This window comes from Eptatretus burgeri, chromosome 4 (genome assembly GCF_056783735.1).
Source record: "Eptatretus burgeri isolate ZD-2024b chromosome 4, Ebu_testis_v1, whole genome shotgun sequence".
NCBI classification, from domain to species: domain Eukaryota; kingdom Metazoa; phylum Chordata; class Myxini; order Myxiniformes; family Myxinidae; genus Eptatretus; species Eptatretus burgeri.
Genome location: NC_140964.1, coordinates 141,199,169 through 141,218,897, shown reverse-complemented (window position 1 = coordinate 141,218,897; position 19,729 = coordinate 141,199,169). Strand labels below are relative to the sequence as shown.

The window sequence follows — 19,729 nt, the reverse complement described above, 5'->3', positions numbered from 1 at the left end:
TATATATATATATATATATATATATTGTGACGTCCACGGGACTTGAACAGTCCCGCCAACGTAGAATGAGCCGAAACGATGGAGGCGGTTTATTTATTTATAACCCAAACATGGCGGTTCTAATCGCTCTACCGCAAACGGGACGAGGAAGGTGGCACGAGTCGCTTTTCACTGAGTTGATGATGTTTATTTGTTTTTATTATTAACCAGAAATAACCAGACTCGGCAAGAAGAGGGATCCGGGGCGATTCGACGGGATGGTGTGGGATCGGGCGTGGGGAAAACACAGACAATTCCAATGAATATACAGATCTCAAACCCTCTAAGGCGCCAAGTACACACACACACACACACACACACACACACACACACACACACACACACACACACACACACACACACACACACACACACACACACACACACACACACACACACACACACACAGCTACTTCTGGTGGTCAGGCTGGACCGTGGTGTGGACGCAACTGTCCCTGGATCAGCGTCGGACGAGCTGGCCTTGCTCTCGTCAGGGGGGGGGGGGGCAGGAGAAACCGTGGTGCTGTCGACCTCCTGGTCCTGGCCCAAGTCCGCTCACAGCCGCCAGGGAACCAGTTCTGGCGCCAAATTGCGAGCAGGAAAGGGAGGCAGGTCCGCCCGCTGTTCGACCCCGTACTCCGAATCAGCAGAACCCCAGAGCCAACCAAGGTGAGGCACGAGGCTCAGCAAGGCTCCAAGACACGACGAAGAACACGATCGAATCAGCACAACAACAAGTACGCTTCCCGCGCAACAGCCTCCACACCAAAAAAACACGATCTTTTTGTCCCGATCTTCTTCCTCTTCTTTTTCGACCCCGAACAGAACCTTTTTATCCTCCTGTCCTCGTCACTTCCAATCGAGCCGTTCTATTGGCCCACCGCCGTCGCCTTCCGCCAATCGTGATCACGGGGCGGAGCCATCCGCAGCCCTGTCCTGTGACGTCATGGCCAGCCTCCAGGGACTACTAAAAGGGGTTTACGCAGACACACTTACCCTATCCTGTGTCCCTATCTAATTACGTGGCAATTATCATTTCCCCCTTGAAGAAATGAACATTTACAAGACAACTTATCACCACTGATTGCTACTTATTACATCGAGATCCTGGTAAACTCGAACAGCATGGCATACCTAATTAAACATCCTAATTACCCTTTGAATGCATACCCCCCCTCAAACGTAACAATATGTATATATATATATATATATATATATATATATATATATATATATATATATATATATATATATATATATATTACACATACACACACACACACACACACCAGCAGAGTATGCTTACACATTGTGTGAGCACACCAACTGTGCTCTCCATTGCCTCGGGTCACACACCTGCATTTTTTTTTCATATATTTATAATTTCATTATGGATGTTGTCCGACTGTTCTGTGATTTTTTTTCCAGTGTACGAGCTTTCTACATCACCCAGAAGGTACTGATCTTTAATATCAGTGAGCGAGTCAGTGGTTAGAAAGAGCTTTATACGGTATTGTTACGGAAATAGCCCTTATTGGACTACTAAATATAGGATGAGCTCAGATCCCCCATTAAATGCCTGTTTAGCTAGGTTGTGTAGTAAAAGGGACGTTATATGTGTGTCGGGAGGTTGTTGTTTTATTGTTTGTGCGGTGGTGGAGGACCGAGAGATCCCTCTTATTCCTACCCCATACCAGGATAGGCCCCTCCCAGTCGGCTGAGGTGGTGTGGCCTGGAGGGAAGGTGTGGCTAGAGGGAGGAAGTGACGCGAAGGGGAGGGGTTTTGGTCGGTTTCGCCGAGAGAGGCGTGCTCGTGGAACGACAGAGAAAACGAAGACCTCAGGTTCAGGTTGAGTTTGGCAGTTTGGAAAACTGCAGGCGGTTGAGAGGCTGCTGGTGTGTCGAAGGAGCGAACGAAGCGAGCGAACGAAGGTTTCGTGAAAGGAGAATAGTATTTGGAGAACAGTCGCTCTCAAGAGAGTGCTCGTGTTTCGAAGCGAGCGAACGTAAGAGAGGCTGCCTGCACGTCGAATCGGCGATCAACTCTAAGGAAAGAAAAGGTGATTCAACAGAGAGAGGAACTGAGAGGACGAAGAGGAAGTCGGGCTTCGATGCGGGAAGGCAGGAGAGGAGACACCGGAGCCTCTGACGGTCTCTGCTCACACCAACGGCTCGTCACGTTTGCCGATCCGCTTGCCAGAGCCCAGCACCTCGATTTGGGCCTTGTCTGGAGAACAGGCCAGGCCTGGATTTGTATGCTGAACCCTGGAGAGAGATCGACTGAGGCCCACCGTCGACATTGCACGGGGCCGGAACGTGCTGAGGAGGGCGTGCGCACGCAGTGACTTGAGAAGGAAGAGTACAGTGCTGCCATCTTGCCACGCGGCGCGTTCGAGCTGGGAATTCGAATCCGTGGACATCCGCCTGTTGCGAGCGACATTCGTGCTTTTGACACTGTCCTCTCATCCATGAAACCTCACCAAGTACTCTGTCTTGTCTTGCATGCATGCTATCTGTCTATCTGTCTTTGTCTGCACGTTGTTTAAGGCATATTTCGGTAGCGACCCCCTCAAAACCTGTAATCCATGGTTCCCTCGTTAAGAACGGGTTGAGGATTGTTAATAAAACCATTGTCGTGAATTTTTCTTGTGTTGTGATCCCCGATGTTCCCCAATAAATCTGGTTAATTCGTATGAAGTTGCCGCTATGGATTAATTTGTGTCGAGTCGAGGAACGATCCGTTCGATTGGCATATTAAACCAAAATGGTTACAGACTGGCGGAAAACGCTCGGCATCTGACAAAACCAGTCTGTAACCAGGGGTTCTATTTCCCCAACTGGCAAGGTACAAGGATTACGTTGGTATCGCGATTGAAGGCGCGTGACCCGAGGCCTGTGCTGAGCCGGCCGGTGTTATAAACCCCGGAGACGGCGGTGGTGAGGGTGGCGCCTAGGACCGGGTGAGAATCCCACCACCCCGGATCCGCAACAATATATTAGATAATGTGACAAATGAACAAACACTGACTGCACCTTCACCTTCTGATGACACCCTCTCACAAACATCACATGTCCACAATCATTGACAGGTCCTAAACTATGTGCCAGTCCTGCCAATCTCCATGTACCCAATATCCCCAATGCTTCTCTCTACCTATATAATTCCAATTTAAGTGGAATGCTACTATTTCTGCTGCCTCTACGTTTCCATGTTGACCATGTAATGCATTGACGACTCTAAGTGAGAGACCCCAACCTTCCTACCATCTTATCTCTCTTCTTCTTTACTCCAATACTGTGGCCCCTGCTCCTGTCCTCGTTTCTGCAGGGCTCTTTCACTCAGAGGATTTAAGATATGGAATAATCTCCCTGGGTAATCTCCCTGGAAAGGTAGTTGCAGCAGAAATGGTGTATAGGTTTGAATTGGAATTAGGTACCCAAATGCATTGGGGATGCAGGGGTGCATGGACAGTGTCAGGACACGTAGGTGATTTTGGCATGGATGGGGGGTCAGAGACAGGTCATGTGATATGTTTACATGGTCGGGGACAGGGTAGGTGGGGTTGGAGGAGGTGTAGATACATTTCAGGATTTTTAATCAGTGTTACAATGATTAATTTTGCATGTCATGTGATGCGTTTTCATTTCATGTGTGTAATATGGTCGGGGACAGGGTAGGTGGGGTTGGAGGAGGTGCAGATACATTTCTGGATTTTTTAATCAGTGTTACAATGATTCATTTTATGCCATGTGATATATTTACATGTCACGTGTGTAATATGGTGAAGGACTGTGTGTGTGTGTGGTTGAGGGAGGGGCTGATATATTTCAGGATTTTTCATCAGTGTTACAATGATTAATTTTACATGTCACGTGATGTGTTTACATGTCATGTGTGTAATATGGTTGGGAACAGGGTAGGTGGGGTTGGAGGAGGGGCGTATATATTTCAGGATTTTTAATCAGTGTTTGAATGATCAATCTTACATGTCATGTGATACGTTTACATGTTATGTGTGTAACATGGTGAGGGACAGGGTGCGTGGGGTTAGGGGAGGGGCGGATATATTTTAGAATCTTTACCTCTGCCAACACAGGTGAAGGAGGTTATGTTTTCACCCCTTTCTGTCTGTTTGTGTACAGGATATCTCAAAAAGTTGTGGACGAATTCGGACAAAACTTGGTGGACAGGTTGGATGTGTCGCAAGGACGAATCGATTCGATTTTGGTGAAGATACAGATCTGGATACGAGAATTATTTAACTTTTAAAGTGATTCTTTACCATTGAGAGATGGGGCCAAAACGATATAGTGCTGTGTAGCATGATATTTCAAACATGTATTGGGCCCAATATGTTCTCGTGGATCAGGCATTGCGTGGTGGAAGTATGTGCTCCACCGAGTGCCCTTCCAGGTTAATTAGAGTTCCAATGTTTAGTTCAATGCACTTATTGAGAATATGTCCGCAAAAATGCGAAGTGCATTGATGGATATTTTTCATTTGTTTCAAATGTTCTCTCAAGAATGTTTTCTTGTTTGTGATTTGCATAAATTTGAAGATTTAGCAAAAAAAAGCTTGCTATCAAAGGTTGTATTAAACGTTGCAGTTCTTCCACCAAGACTCAGTTAAACAAATGTCCAAGGAACATGAACAAATCCACAATGATGTTCTTTGCGACAATTTGGTTTTTCAATTTCTCCATCAAAAGTAATTCTTTTACAGATCCCACATCGCTGGCTCAATACAGGTTGATTGTTTTTTTTCACCTTAATTTTACTAGGCCAAGTTAAGAAGACAACATAGTGGGAATAATTTTGGATTGAATAGTGTGTTGTGTAATGACCAATGGGAAGAAGCAAACATGTCAAGGAGCACTGTCGAGTGCCTTTGATAAGAATGTCGGGAAACGATTTGTTAGAGATATATTTTGAAAGCTGAATGAAGGTTGTTATCAGACCGATTTGCACAATGATTTGTATAACCAATCGTGAAACGTAACCATTGCTTCATATTGCATCAGGATGGACTGTGAAAGGACAAACCCAACAAAAGTTTTCACAAGCAGCAAACTGTACGCTCTCGGATGGCAAAACGTATGTTCGAATGTATGACTTGGACTTTGTAAAAGGGATGTCATAATCTTCATTATTTTTGAGGGATTGAATCTTTGTAGTGTCGGTAACCAATACCCATGATTGCACATTTCTTCCTTTGAATGAGTCTGCTGAAAATAAAGATGGTGCCAATTGAGATAACAATGTATGTGTGGAGCAAGGGATACTTTATAAATTTTTAGTCGATGAAAACATCAAGCAGGATGCTGAAATGTATGGTGATGATCACCTGTTCATGTTATGTATGAGCTGAGGACGAAAGTCCAGAAAAACATTTCAACACCCACGTAAGTGCTGCAGCAACACAAAATAATGAGAACTATTAACCTGTTCTGCAGTAAGGAAAGGCATTCCACGCTTTTTCATGGAATGTCAAGGATCCTTCAGGTGCCAACATCCGGATAAAAGAAGGAACCTTGCTAAGGAGAACAAACAGAAATTCAAAAAAATAAAATTAAAAATAATATTCATTTTCCGACATCTCTGGGTTTACAAGGCATTGACAATTTTAAAATAAAGGGGTAGGAGTGACACATAAATACTGAACAATAGCAATTTCAATTTGCTTTGTCGTATTGCATTTTTCTTTTTTCATAAAAGTTTCTTCTTCTTCATTAGATGCAACCGCAACAGCAACATTAGATGCAATTGTAAACATAAAATAGTGATAACATAATTGACAGATACGTTATCATACTATTTTAATAATTATATGTAAAATATCAAGAAAGGCAGAGGTTCCAAGAACTGAGGAAGTTCGAAAGTCATCACTAAATCAAAATCGATTTTTCATTCAAGTTGTAAATGTACGAACGATTCAACTTATCTCACACAAATCAAATCTTACAAATGTGAAGATCAATTTTGAAAGTGCCAAGAAATGTTCATGTTTAAATACACAATTGTGTTATATGTAATGATGTGGCAAAAAGAGCATCAAATAACATTTACATGGAAGAGATGAAGATGAAGAGTGCAACAACGATTGATAGTTTAAACTCTGAGGGCGTTCAAAGGGTCATCCACACAAGGAAATTGTTGGCATCCTTGAGCCATGGCTTTTTGCTAATCTAAATAACTTGTATGTGTTCTTGTTATAAAAAAAACCAAGGGTACTCAAAAGACGGACCGCGGGCCTAATCAGTCCGGACCATGAAGCTAAGCCTACCTAATTCCCCATGAATTAATTCCTATTTTTGTACACATAGTCAATTTCGTGGAAGAGCTAAAACACAGAACAGATGAGGATACAATAGAATAAAAGGAACAGCAGAAAGGAACAAAATAATCTTTCTGAAGAAAAAGAAGAAGCGTGATCGATCGTGGTTAAGAAGAAGAACATGTGGCGAATTCCTGCTGGGGAGACATCCAGAGTGGAACATTTTATTTTTAAAATACTTTTAAAAGAAGAAGGAACAATTGTTTACAAACTTTACATTCAAGGAAGATTTAGTTTGAAGTTATTGACACAAAGGGAGAAATACAGAATGAAATACAGGAAGTATTTGGCACGCACATGCTCTGCATAACTCTTCCCCATCTCTTGCACCCATGGCCATGTTCCTCAGTACTGAATAATATCATTTCCTCATTTCAGTGAACACAGCAATGGAGGGTAAGAAGCAGAAGGTCGATTCTGAGAACCGTCAGTTCAACAAGGAGTGGAAGGAGAAGTTCTTCGTGGAGTATAATGGCAATGTTCTCTGCCTGGTCTGCAAGGAGACAGTGGCATTACGTAAGAAAGGAAATGTGGAGCGCCATGACTCTACAACGTCATGGGTTCCAAGGACAACGACCTCATGGGTGACGCGCACAAGGAGAAGACATCACAACTGAAGAAAACCTTCCAAAAACAACAGTTGTTATTCAACAAGGAGTCAATATAATGACAGCACTTCATCATCTGCACACAGAGCTGATTGAGCTGCAAGAAAGGATGGATCTGAGAGGACAGTTTCAGATGTCATCGATTCTGGATTTTTCATCAGAAGTTTCCTGCCTCGTCCTTTCCTGAGCTTCGCAAGCATGCGTGCAGTTAATCAGCCTTTTTGGCAGTACATTTAGATCTGAGGCAACGTTCTTGCGTGTGAAGTATTCCAACAACAAACATTGCTCCCACTTCACACCCTCATCTTGAACAGTTAGTTAGTCAAGTGGCTTAGTGACATAATTGTTACAGACTGGATACAAGCACCAAATTTTCTGTGCATACCCTTTGGGTAATGGCTATTAAATTTTGAGTAGGAGCCCATCCAAAATATTAACCCTTTCATTGCCAAGTACACATTCAATATTTTGATATTGGTAGTACTCATTATTTCCATCTCTGATGTTACTTTTATTGTTAATTTGTATTTTATTACAACTAGGATGTTATTCATGTTGTATAGGTCTTATTGAGTAATAAGTCAATATTTAGAATAACTATGAGAAGTAAATTATAGAACAGGGGTTCCATGTGGTTGTGAGAAATTGAAAGTGAAACTGTTTTTTTTTTTGCAGGCTATCAGAAAATGGAAGTAGACTGGAACCGCTGCATTATTTGCCAGAAGATTACCCAAGAACCTCTTAGGTGTCCATTACAAAGCCATGGTGCAAGCAGTGACACGGCAGTGAGACCTTTCCAGACATTTCTTGAAAATGTCAAGCAGTTCAGAGAGATTGGCATGCTACCAACAGAACTTTTCTTTGGACAGGAAGAAACTGCTGATGGTTTCGCTACTCATTCTGCTTCTTGGCACAAATCCTGCAACCTTAAATACAATTAAAACTGGTAAACCAGTAATCCCGGGCTTCAAGGCGTGCCTCCATTTTAACAAATTTCAACACCATCACCCTGTCACATGATATGGGTTTTCCAAGTTAGAAAGTTAGTTCAAGTCTGCAATGGGACCCAGCTACGGGGTCCCTCATGTTATATCAATGAAGGATTGAAAAACCCATTGCAATACATGATAAAGAAAGAAACTTCACATTGGACAAATCGAGGCTGGACAAATTTTCAAGTCCCCAAAAAAGTCCAATAACTCCACATTTGCATATTAATGTAAATGGCGAACCTGTAGAACGTTAAAATATCTTCCAGAATGTGTGGTCACTTTTTGTCTATCTTCTTTGGTTTTCATTTTACGACATGTCAAAAATGGGTGATTTTTAACTTTGGGGGGCTCTGGGGCCTCACTGGGGTAAAATACAGACATAGTGTAAACATATTTGGAGTCCCCTCTTCACGTCCTATCAGAATCTGTCATTAAATTTTTTCAACTCCCATTTGCATATTTAATGAGGAGAATCGGCATCATTTTAATCATATAAATGATGTAACGATTTCGATGAAATTAACAACTTAAGATTGCAATGGAACCTCGCAAATGTGTGCAAAAGTTTGAGGCTGTCAGATTATCCCTTCTGGAGAAGAAGATGTTTTTAGGTTTTGGAGAAAATCCAATATGGCCGCCATACCACGTGACCGACGTCATCAAAATTTTCAAAGTATAATCTTCAGGTGGAGACTTATTAAATGGATAAGTTTCATTGAATTTCATCCAAGCGTTGTTTTTATTTTATGACATTTCAAAAATGGGTCATTTTCAACTTTGGGGGGCGCTGGGGGCTCACTGGGGTCAAATACAGACATAGTATAAATATATTGGGAGTCCCCTGTTTATGTGCTATCGAAATTTGTCATTAAAATTTTTTAACTCTCATTTGCATATTTTGCATATTTAATGAGGCGAATCGGCATCATTTTAAATCATATAAATTATGTAACGATTTCGACCAAATTAACAAATCAACATTACCATGGAACTTAGCAAATGTGTGCAAGAGATTGAGGCTGTCAGATTATCCCTTCTGGAGAAGAAGATGTTTTTAGGTTTTGGATAAAATCCAATATGGCCACCATACCACGTGACCTACGTCATCAAATGTTTCATAGTATAAACTTCAGGTGGTGAGTAATTATCCTGTTAAGTTTCGTTCAATTTCATCGAACAGTTTTCCCTCCAGATCCGCCACAAAATCGGTCAGTAGAACATAAAAACGCCTTTAATAATAATACTAACGATTTCAATAGAGCTTCAGCCATGCTTGAAGCCCTAATAATACAAAATTATCCAAAGCCAGAAAGAAGAGGGAGGCTAACCCAGAACCTGATGAACAACGTCTGAGAAAGCCGCAAGCAGTTGATGTTCAATTAGCCTGTACTGTATCTTCTGTGAGAAAGGTTGTGAAGCTGGTGACTTACGTCAGGTATTAACTTTTGAAGCAAACAACAATATCAAACGAATGGCGACGGAACTTAAAGATAGTGTACTTGTCTCAAGAATAACCGGTGGTGATCTCATAGCCATTGAAGCAAAATATCACCTCAACTGCCTCGTCAATTTGAGGAATAGATATCGGTCTCAACTGCGAAAACAGAATAGAGAGCCAGAGGATTTAAATGAGAAGGTCAACGAGAGTCGTGTATTTGTGGAAGTGGCTAGTTACATAGAAAAAGCAGTTAACCATGGAACCCTTCTCTTCAAGCTATCTGAACTTCATACTGAGAAAGATTGAAGGACTTCGGCATTGTTATGACTGTGAATAAAACCAGACTAAAAGATCAGCTGCTGAAACATTTCACTGAAGCTCAAGAGCTACAAGATGGAAGAAACACCATACTTATCTTCAAAAATATACCATCAGAGATGGGGAATCCCCCACCATTGAAAAATAATTGAAATCAGATAAGCGGTTTTCCATTTATTACAAAAAACTTTTTTTCAAGATGGCCGCCCGTTGGCCATATTGTTTTCAAGATGGCCGCCCCAGTCGGCCATCTTGGATCCGGCCACACCCAAAATCAACCGCCATTGAAAAATAATTGAAATAAGATAAGCGGTTTTCCATTTATTATAAAAAAACATTTTTTTCAAGATGGCCGCCCCAGTCGGCCATCCTGAATCCGGCCACGTCAAAATCAATAAGGTTCTTCCTTTTCAGGTGGTACATGTGTGACCCAAATTTCAAATCGATATTGGTGAAAAAACATTTTTTTCAAGATGGCCACCCCAGTCGGCCATCTTGGATCCGGCCACGCCCAAAATCAATAAGTTTCTTCCTTTTCAGGTGATACACGTGTGCCCCAAATTTCAAATCGATATGGCGAACAGTTTATGAGTTATCGCACTCACAGCTATAAATGTTGACGCCCGGATGGACGGACGGACGGACAGCCGGACGACCTGGGTGACAACAATATCCCCCTTCCGCCATGCGGCGGGGGATAAAAATGGAATGGCGAATATGCTACGAGAAGCCCTGAAGAAGAGAGATTTCTCAGATGATGCTTTTGTGCTAACAAAGGCAGCAAAAATAACACTGAACAACAAATTTCAAAAATTTTTTTTTACTGGAGATGTGTAAAGTGATTAAGACTAATTTGGGTATGCTGATTTCAAAAATCATAACCGTTTTGCTGTATCACGTCAGGATTTTCAGGAACAGAAATATTCCCATTGCCTAGAAGTCAGGATTTCAATGAAATTTACATATGTCTTTAACATGTCTATTTCGTACAATTGTTGTTAACTTGTGTTATATTTCTTTCTTTCAGATAAAGATGAGTAGGCGTTCCTGTACCAATCATCCTGACAACTTCTGTTATGTCTGTGGTCGGTATACCAAAAAAGATCAACAGCGAAGTATATCTACAGCAGTGAAAATGAAGGCCGCCTACTTTCACTACTTCGGGTGTAAGGTGGGGGACCAAGAACAGAGCTGGGCACCACACATCTGCTGCACAAGCTGTCACACAACCTTGACTCAGTGGTTGGTGGGCAAGCGCGCGAGCATGCCATTTGCGGGGCCCATGATATGGCGTGAGCCGCAGAATCATCATGATGATTGTTATTTCTGCTGCACAAGCATCGCCGGCTTCAACAAGAAGAATAAAGGTCACATCAAGTACGCTGACTGCGTCTCTGCTCGTAAACCTGTGCCTCATGATGACGAGAACCCCGTTCCAACACCTCCAGCTGATCAGAACATAGCTGTAAGCAGTGGTGAAGAGGATGGTGATGATGAACCTTTTGAACCCGACACTCAAGAATCACACCTTCTGAACCAGGGAGACTTAAATGATCTTGTAAGAGATCTCTTGCTGTCAAAGGCGAAGGCAGAGCTGCTTGGACATGGCTGAGTTCTTTGAGATGGAAGACACGATGACATTCTGCAGTGACATCAACGGTCTGTTGAAAGAACTTGGGTGTGATCACGATCCTGCAGACTGGCGCCTCTTCATCGACTCGGGGAAGAACAGCTTGAAGGCTGTTTTGCTCCACAATGGCAACGAGAAACCATCAGTCCCACTGGCTCATGCGTTCGGCATGACAGAGACCTATGAGACTATGCGGCAGCTGCTTGATTCCATCAAGTACAATGACTTCAACTGGCACATCTGCGGAGACTTGAAAGTGGTGGCGCTGTTGTTAGGGCTGCAGTCAGGCTACACGAAATACATGTGCTTCCTTTGTCTCTGGGATAGCAGAGACGACAAGAATCACTGGACGAAGAAAGATTGGGAAGAGCGAAAAGAGCATGTACCTGGTCGACACAACGTGAAGCATGTCGCCCTTGTCGACCCAGCCAAGGTTTTCCTTCCACCACTCCACATAAAGCTCGGCTTGATGAAAAGTTTTGTACGGGCAATGGATCTGAATGGGCGTGGGTTTTTATACCTCAAGGAAAAGTTTGGCAACACCTTGTCGGAGGCCAAGATCAAGGCTGGTGTCTTTGTTGGACCGCAAATCCGACAGATTATGAAGGACGAAACTTTTCCGACAACTCTAAACCCCAAAGAGCTGGCAGCGTGGAGGAGCTTCAAAGCTGTGACGGACAACTTCTTGGGGAACGAGCGCGCGGACAACTATGAAGAAATAGTGCAGCAGCTGCTGGAGTCCTTCAGGAAACTTGGCTCCAGGATGTCCCTGAAAATCCATTTCCTACACCAGCACCTGAACTTCTTCCCTGACAACTTGGGAGCAGTCTCGGACGAGCACGGCGAGCGATTCCACCAAGAGATTTCACTCATGGAGACGCGTTACCAAGGGCGGCACAACCCGAACATGATGGGCGATTTCTGCTGGTTCCTGCATCGTGAAACTGACACAGAGCAGCACAAACGCAAAGCCAAATGCCTAAAGCATTTTTAATTACATTCTAGTGGAGTTTTTCTGTAATTTCTATAATTTTGAAGCATTCATGATGAAATAAATGAATAAATGAATTTTTGTAAATTTCATTGAAATCCTGACTTCTAGGCAATGGGAATATTTCTGTTACTGAAAATCCTGACGTGATACAGCAAAACGGTTATGATTTTTGAAATCAGCGTACCGAAATTAGTCTAAATCACTTTACACATCTCCAGTAAAAAATTTTTGTTGTTCAGTGTAATCCGAGATGACATTTTCAACCAACAGCCATTCCACTTTGAAGGAAGTTTCCATCCCAAGTGTCAAGAAGACTTGATACCTTCGAGCCTGAAATTATTCATTTCTCAGGTGTTCAATGGTACTAACCTGAAGAATCAAGATAAGCAAGACTCACAAGCCTGTCTCACCGTAGGACAAGTTATTGTATACAACAGTAAGAAAAGGCAGATGTTGGTTGCCTGTCGGGAATTAATTCGATGTTCTTGTAAAACAGACTGTACTCGCTGTAAATGTGGACAGGCTAACCTTGACTGCTCTCCTTTGTGCAAATGCAATTGTCAGAAATCACCAAATTGATTTGCACATTTTTGGTATGTGAATTCTGTGACAATCTCACACTGATATTGTGTTAGTATATTTTGTGCCGAACCGCTTCTCTGCTCTCAGGCATATATATATATATATATATATACATATATATATATATATATATATATATATATATATATATATATATATATATATATATATATATATATACATATCTGGGGCTTGGTACAAGAAGGGCCTATGTGCATTTTTTCCATTTTGAGATGTATATGTATATATATATATATATATATATATATATATATATATATATATATATATATATATATATATATATATATATATATATTTTATGGCAGAATAAAACACACATTGGCCTCATGAATAGCTTACTGCTGCACAATAGACCTTAGTCATTCTCGCACCAGAAAATACAATTAAAACTAAGTACTTTTAGGGAATAAACCCAAAAATTGAAAAAATGCACATAGGCCCTTCTTGTACCATGCCCCATATGTGTGTGTGTGTGTATATATATATATATATATATATATATATATATATATATATATATATATATATATATATATATATATATATATATATATATATATATATATATATACATATACATATATATATATACATATATATATATATATATATATACATACACATATACATATATATATATATATATATATATATATATATATACATACACATATACATATATATATATATATATATATATATATATATATATATATATATATATATATATATATATATATATATATATACACATATACATATATATATACATATATATATATACATACACATATACATATATATATATATATATATATATATATATATATATATATATATATATATATATATATATATATATATATATATATATATATATATATATATACATATATATGTATATGTATATATATATATATATATATGTATATGTATATACATATACATATATATATATATATATATATACATATACATATACATATACATATACATACACACACACATATACACACAGGGTGTCCCTAAAAAAATGACATCATTTCGTAGTCTATAACATCGCTAATTCTCGCTCAAATGATTTCAAATTTTAACAAAATGTGTAAAAACCAACTAAGTTGAATGTATAATTCTTATCTCAATGAGAGTCTACCAGGAAGATGGATTGAGCGTGCCAGTGATAATGATAATGTGCTGTTGAAATGGCCACCACATTCACCTGACTTGACACCTTGTGATTTTTTTTTCTATGGGGCTATGTGAAAGGACTGGTCTATATCCCCCTCTTCCTGCAAGCCTAGAGGAACTCAAGCAGAGAATCACTGAGGTGCTGAAGAATGTTACACAAGACATGCTACAGCGTGTTTGGCAGGAGCTGGACCACCGACTTGACGTGTGTCGTGTCACAGGCGGTGTGCATATTGAACATTTGTGAAGTTTCGAGAAAACGGTTATAAAATTTACATCCCTCTGAATCTCTTGTTCGAATTTTGATAAATAAATTTTTTATTGTTCAACATGAAGCCTATTTACTTTCGTTTGCCTGGGACATGTAGTTACTTAGATATTCAAGTTTCAAATGATGTCATTTTTTTAGTGACACCCTGTATATGTATATGTAGATCAGGTACATATTCTGACATATTGAATGAAGAAAAAATTCGCAGCTTTTCACAAGAAATGGTTTGACTGTTAAACTTGGGGTAGATTTTGATAGACGGTAAATTGTGATGTATTACGCAATACCTGTGAATATTTCACCTGGGCTCCGAGCCTAATTTTGAATGGTTTGATATATCAAACATCCATACCAAGTTTGGTGCTTGTATCTGCTTTGTAACGATTGACTCAAAATATGCCGATAAGCCACCAGACTATCTCCGTCTGTGTGACCCTCGGTTTGGGCCCTGTATCGACAAGATCATGAACGAGCAAAAACAACTGCACTGCTCACATACACCGCACTACTCTGACCGTTCATAGTTTGCCTTGCTATAATTATAATGTGGTATTTTGATAAACTATTTGTTTTATTCGTCACCAATAATGAAGTTTTGTGCATCATCACGTCATGTAAGCTTGATCGTGAGGTGACGTGGCGACTGTAGGGTACTATTGTCGATTAATTTTATCCAGTTGTTAGTGTAATACTCATGCTTAACAACCCTAATTGCCTTAGCAGGGATGGGTAGCAAATAGATAAACTTTTATGCAAGAAGATTTTAAGGGGTAGTGTCGACAGAATGTAGTTTTACTCGATTAAAATGTCTGGTTGTGTGGCCCACAAGATGCTCGAGATTTTTGGTTGTGATCCACAATCAAAATATTTGAGGACCTCTGGTCTCAACCATTCATTTAATTCATTTAAAATTTGCTTTTTAAGACTATAATCCAAAAGTCTGTTCATCGTACAATTATGGATCTAATGATAATTGAGCATTGAGGTGTTCTGAAATTGTAACCAAGAAGGTGCAAGCTTGAAAGAAATCCACAATCACACGGCTATGTATGGTGAAGGAGCAACCTCGTATCGTACAGTAACTAAACAGGGGTGCTGACATTCAGCATGGACATGCATCCGTTGAAAATGACCCCAGGTCATTTTCTGTAATGACATCTGTAAGAAGCAAATGACCCACAGATGATTATCCAAGTGAAGGCATTAATGATGGAGGATCACTGTGTCAAAGTCTTCAAAATATCCACAGAACTTGTTAATTCTCACGACACTCTTTTCTCCAGATATGAATACAGGTCAGTCTCCTTTTTTTTTCTATTTTTTTTTCTTCCAGCTGGTTTGCCTGTGCAAATGTCATAGTGCTTGAAATTCCACACAAATTAGCCTGAGGGAAGAACACGATCTACCAAAGGGTAAGAATTCCCAGAATGCGTATGATCAATAATTTGCATCACTGCACTTTGTTTCATCATGTTGTTGCAGTAAGACAAAAAGAATGTCAGAAAAGTGTTTGCATGGACTGCTCAGATAATTATCAATATTTTATCACTAGCTTCAAGAATTTATTACCAAAATGTTTCTCATTGTACAATTCACTTTATAGATGTTTTTGTATGGGACATGGACACTACCATGCCTTGACCACTCTACTTATCCACTTCCCTTTGTCATCAGCCAACTCTCTCCACTCTCCAACCACCCCGAACTTGCAGATTCCATCCTTACACAATCCTCCCACCTCGACCACCGTCTACCTCTTTTCTTCCTACCTTGTTTCCTCAACCTGTCCGCTCTCTTTGTCATTATCTCTTCCCACATCCGCACCGAGTGTCCAGCCAATCTCAGCCAGCATTTCACTAATCGCCCCATCAAGCTCATATGCACACCAATCTCCTCCCACAGTTCACCCATCCTCCTTCACTCGTGTAATCCTCCTGACCCAATTGCTCTCGCAAACCTACAGCCTGTTGTTGTTGTCTCCCTGTCAGTGTCACTGTTTTCAGACTGTCAAGGTAGACTGGCATTACACACATCAGAACCTTCCTTCCCTTTCAATTTCCTTGATATCCTTCTGTCTGCCATTACTCCCTCCACCCTCCTCCATGCATTAACATCCACTTGAATCCTCCTCCGTACCTCTGCCTCGGATTTACCATCCCCGGTCACTGTTCCATCCAGATACTCAAACCTATTTCCCTGCCTGATCTCCTTCCCCTCTAACCCGAGTAATTTCCCTTCTGTGCTGCCCGACCCACATCACCTCATTCATTTCCATTCGGGTCTGGCGATATATCGATATACCAGTTATATGGATATACTTTTTCACATCGATATACCGGAATTTGTAATTCTGAATATACCGACCAGTATAGCAAAAAAACAAAAATAAATAAAAATATCGATCTGAAGAAAACACCCAAAATATCACCAACAAATTGAAGAAAGGCGTTTACAATCCTTAAATGCTGTACATGATTTCAAAAGCTTTGATGCACTCGGCATCTCGGCTAAACATGGAACAGGAACAGTGAAACATACATATGGTATCAAGACGTAACAAGAAGAAAGTAACAGTTTGTTTTAACTTTTACCCCTTAGCATCCGAGCACCCATACAAGCAACAACAAGGAAACAACAAAGAAATAACAAGGAAATCCAACATAGGTGGAGGCCATTCAGACCATCATGCCTGCGCGAACACCACACCAACCTCAAGATCCAAAGAAAATGCAAAAAAACCCAAAATGTTTTTAATTAATGAAAGGAAAAAAATTGTATTTTTTTTGTTTTTATTTTCTTCCTCTTCGAGAGGGGGCATGGGATTGGTTAAAAACACACATCAACCACACAACCCCCCTTGACAAGACCCCACCAACAGCACTTTGTGCAGAATCACCCGCGTTTATCTTTAAAAAAAAAAAAAGGTTTTAAAAGCAATTGCCAATTGGTTTGTAATAATGAATCGGGTGTGCTTTAGAAATCCCGTGCCGAGTCACTGATCTGCGAGATCGGTATGAAAGCGATGGATTCCGACCTGTGTCGATTTTCAATACTGATCTCCCTTTAAAACAAAATCATTTTTAATACAAGGTGAAGTTGGAAGTAAAATAACCCCTCTCATTCTCATCATGGGGGGGGAGGGGAGTTCCATGTGGGAATACTTTCTATCCCTACTATCCCCATACCCGGTTTCTATCCCTCAACGATGCACCCTTTCCTGACATCCTACACAAAAATTCTGCAACTCCTCTAAACGCCTCTAAGTACATACGTCTTCCACTCCTCCTCCAAACCTTCTGCTTCTTTGCTAAGTTGCGTATACCTGGCCCTCATCCTCTCTTTGTACTCTACGACGACATTTTCCTGCCCCCCCCCCCACACTTCCCTCACCGAATAATCTTCTGACCCCTGCTCTCGATGCCTGGTAAAAATACAATAACAGGAGAACGAACATACATTTTGCCAGCCTCATGGAAAAAAAAAAAACACCAAAGGATCCCAACCGAAAAATCTCTGTCCACTCCTGTAGGTAATATTGTGACTTTCCTGCTTTTGAAGGAATGAAGCAGTTATGGCCATCCCATTCCTCACCAACACCTCCACTTGCTCTCGCGCTCTCCATTCCTTGTTCCCCAACCAAATTTACCAAAACATTCCTCTTCACCCGGCTCCGCTACTCCCACCTGCACGTTAAAGTCCAACGCGATTCACAGCATCTCCTCCAGCTCAACCATCCGCATCCTCTCCAGTGTGTCCCTGAATTCCTGCTTCTCTGCCACAGTAACCAGTTTTATCCCATAGTTTATCATCAGGCCTGGGATTGAACCCAGATAAGACATCTCAAAGGGAAGTGTGCTACCTCTGTGCCATCCCGTCGGATATATATGGTACAATAAACCGATAATATACTGTGATAGAAACTTTCTTCAAGCACAACTTGAATAATAACAGCAGCATTCAGCATTGGATTTGCACATGAGATGAATTGGTTCATACTAAAATAGCTTTGTGTCAAAAAAGGAGAAAGAACAGAAATAAACCTTCAAATCTATCCTTTGTCCCTTAATGTCACACTGCTGAAGGTCAAATGTTATTTTGTGAGAAGGATGCGTCACACGGTCAGGAAGTGTGTGCTATGGCCGCAGGTTTGGTCAAATACACATTCTTCAGCCAATTTGGCAGGTCCAAGGTCTCAGCAAGATGGGTCCTCTAAAACGTCAGCATTCACGATTGACAGTAATGGTTGACATCATGTTGCCAGCTTCTCAACCAGTACGCCGCAGATCCACAAGACTATCACACATCATAATGCTTCACCATCAGGATCCCGAAACGAAACAGGATCCATCACTATCTCTACCCACTTTACCCAGTCGCACCCAACTGTCCCTGGACTCTGTATCCTTTTCTCCTGACAAGGTGGAGAGCTTGCTTTCAAACCTCGAGTCAGATTCTGCAACCGGTCCAGACGGCATCAGCCCACGTGTCCTCAAAGCCTGCTCTTCTGCTCTTGCTCACCCTCTCTCTGTTCTATTCACCCTCTCATTTGCCCAAGGTCATCTGCCATCTGCTTGGAAATCTGCTAACATCACTGCCCTGCATAAAAAAGGTGCAAAAACAGATCCCTATAACTACAGACCAATCAGCCTTCTCCCAATCATCAGCAAGGTGATGGAATCCATCATCGCTTCAGATATGAAATCCTTCCTCTTCTCCAATGGCTTGATTTCCAATCATCAATTTGGTTTCAGACCAGGTCACTCTACCCTGGATATGCTGCTTCTGCTCTCCCATCAATGGATGGAGGTCCTCAATGCCAGACAGGAAATCCGAGCCGTATCCCTGGACATATCACGTGCTTTTGACACAGTCTGGCACCCTGCTCTACTCACCAAACTCTCTTCCCATGGTATTCAAGGCCATCTCCACTCATGGCTCGCAGACTTCCTCTCCTGTCGCAGTCAACGTGTGGCCCTAAATGGAGTTCTTTCATCCCCTCTTCCTGTGCAGGCTGGAGTTCCTCAAGGTAGTGTTCTGGGCCCTGTTCTTTTTCTGGTTTTTATCAATGATCTCTCGGACTCTCTGGAAAATCCTCTATTTCTCTTTGCCGACGACTCCACCCTCTGCCGTACCATCTGTCATCCCTCAGACCGGCAAGCAGCAGCTTCTTCGCTCACTGCAGATCTGGATAAAATCACAAACTGGTCCAACATGTGGAACATGTCTTTCAATCCAGACAAATCTCACACTCTCACTATGTCTCTTCGAAAGGACCGTTTACAAAACCCCCCCATCCACTTTCTCAACAATC

General features: G+C 41.2%; 1 protein-coding gene and 1 pseudogene across 1 annotated transcript in view; one reads left to right on the top strand and one right to left on the bottom strand.

Annotated features, from left to right (window-relative positions):
• The window catches only part of PITPNB (phosphatidylinositol transfer protein beta), an 84,510-nt gene that overhangs the window by 45,205 nt on the left and 19,576 nt on the right, over positions 1 to 19,729 (bottom strand). The window contains exon 4 of the mRNA XM_085880186.1: positions 5,482 to 5,573. Within this exon, the coding sequence (XP_085736312.1) occupies positions 5,482 to 5,573 (92 nt within the window). The remainder of the gene's footprint in view (positions 1 to 5,481; positions 5,574 to 19,729) is intronic.
• LOC147029258 (uncharacterized) lies at positions 6,763 to 9,881 on the top strand (annotated as a pseudogene).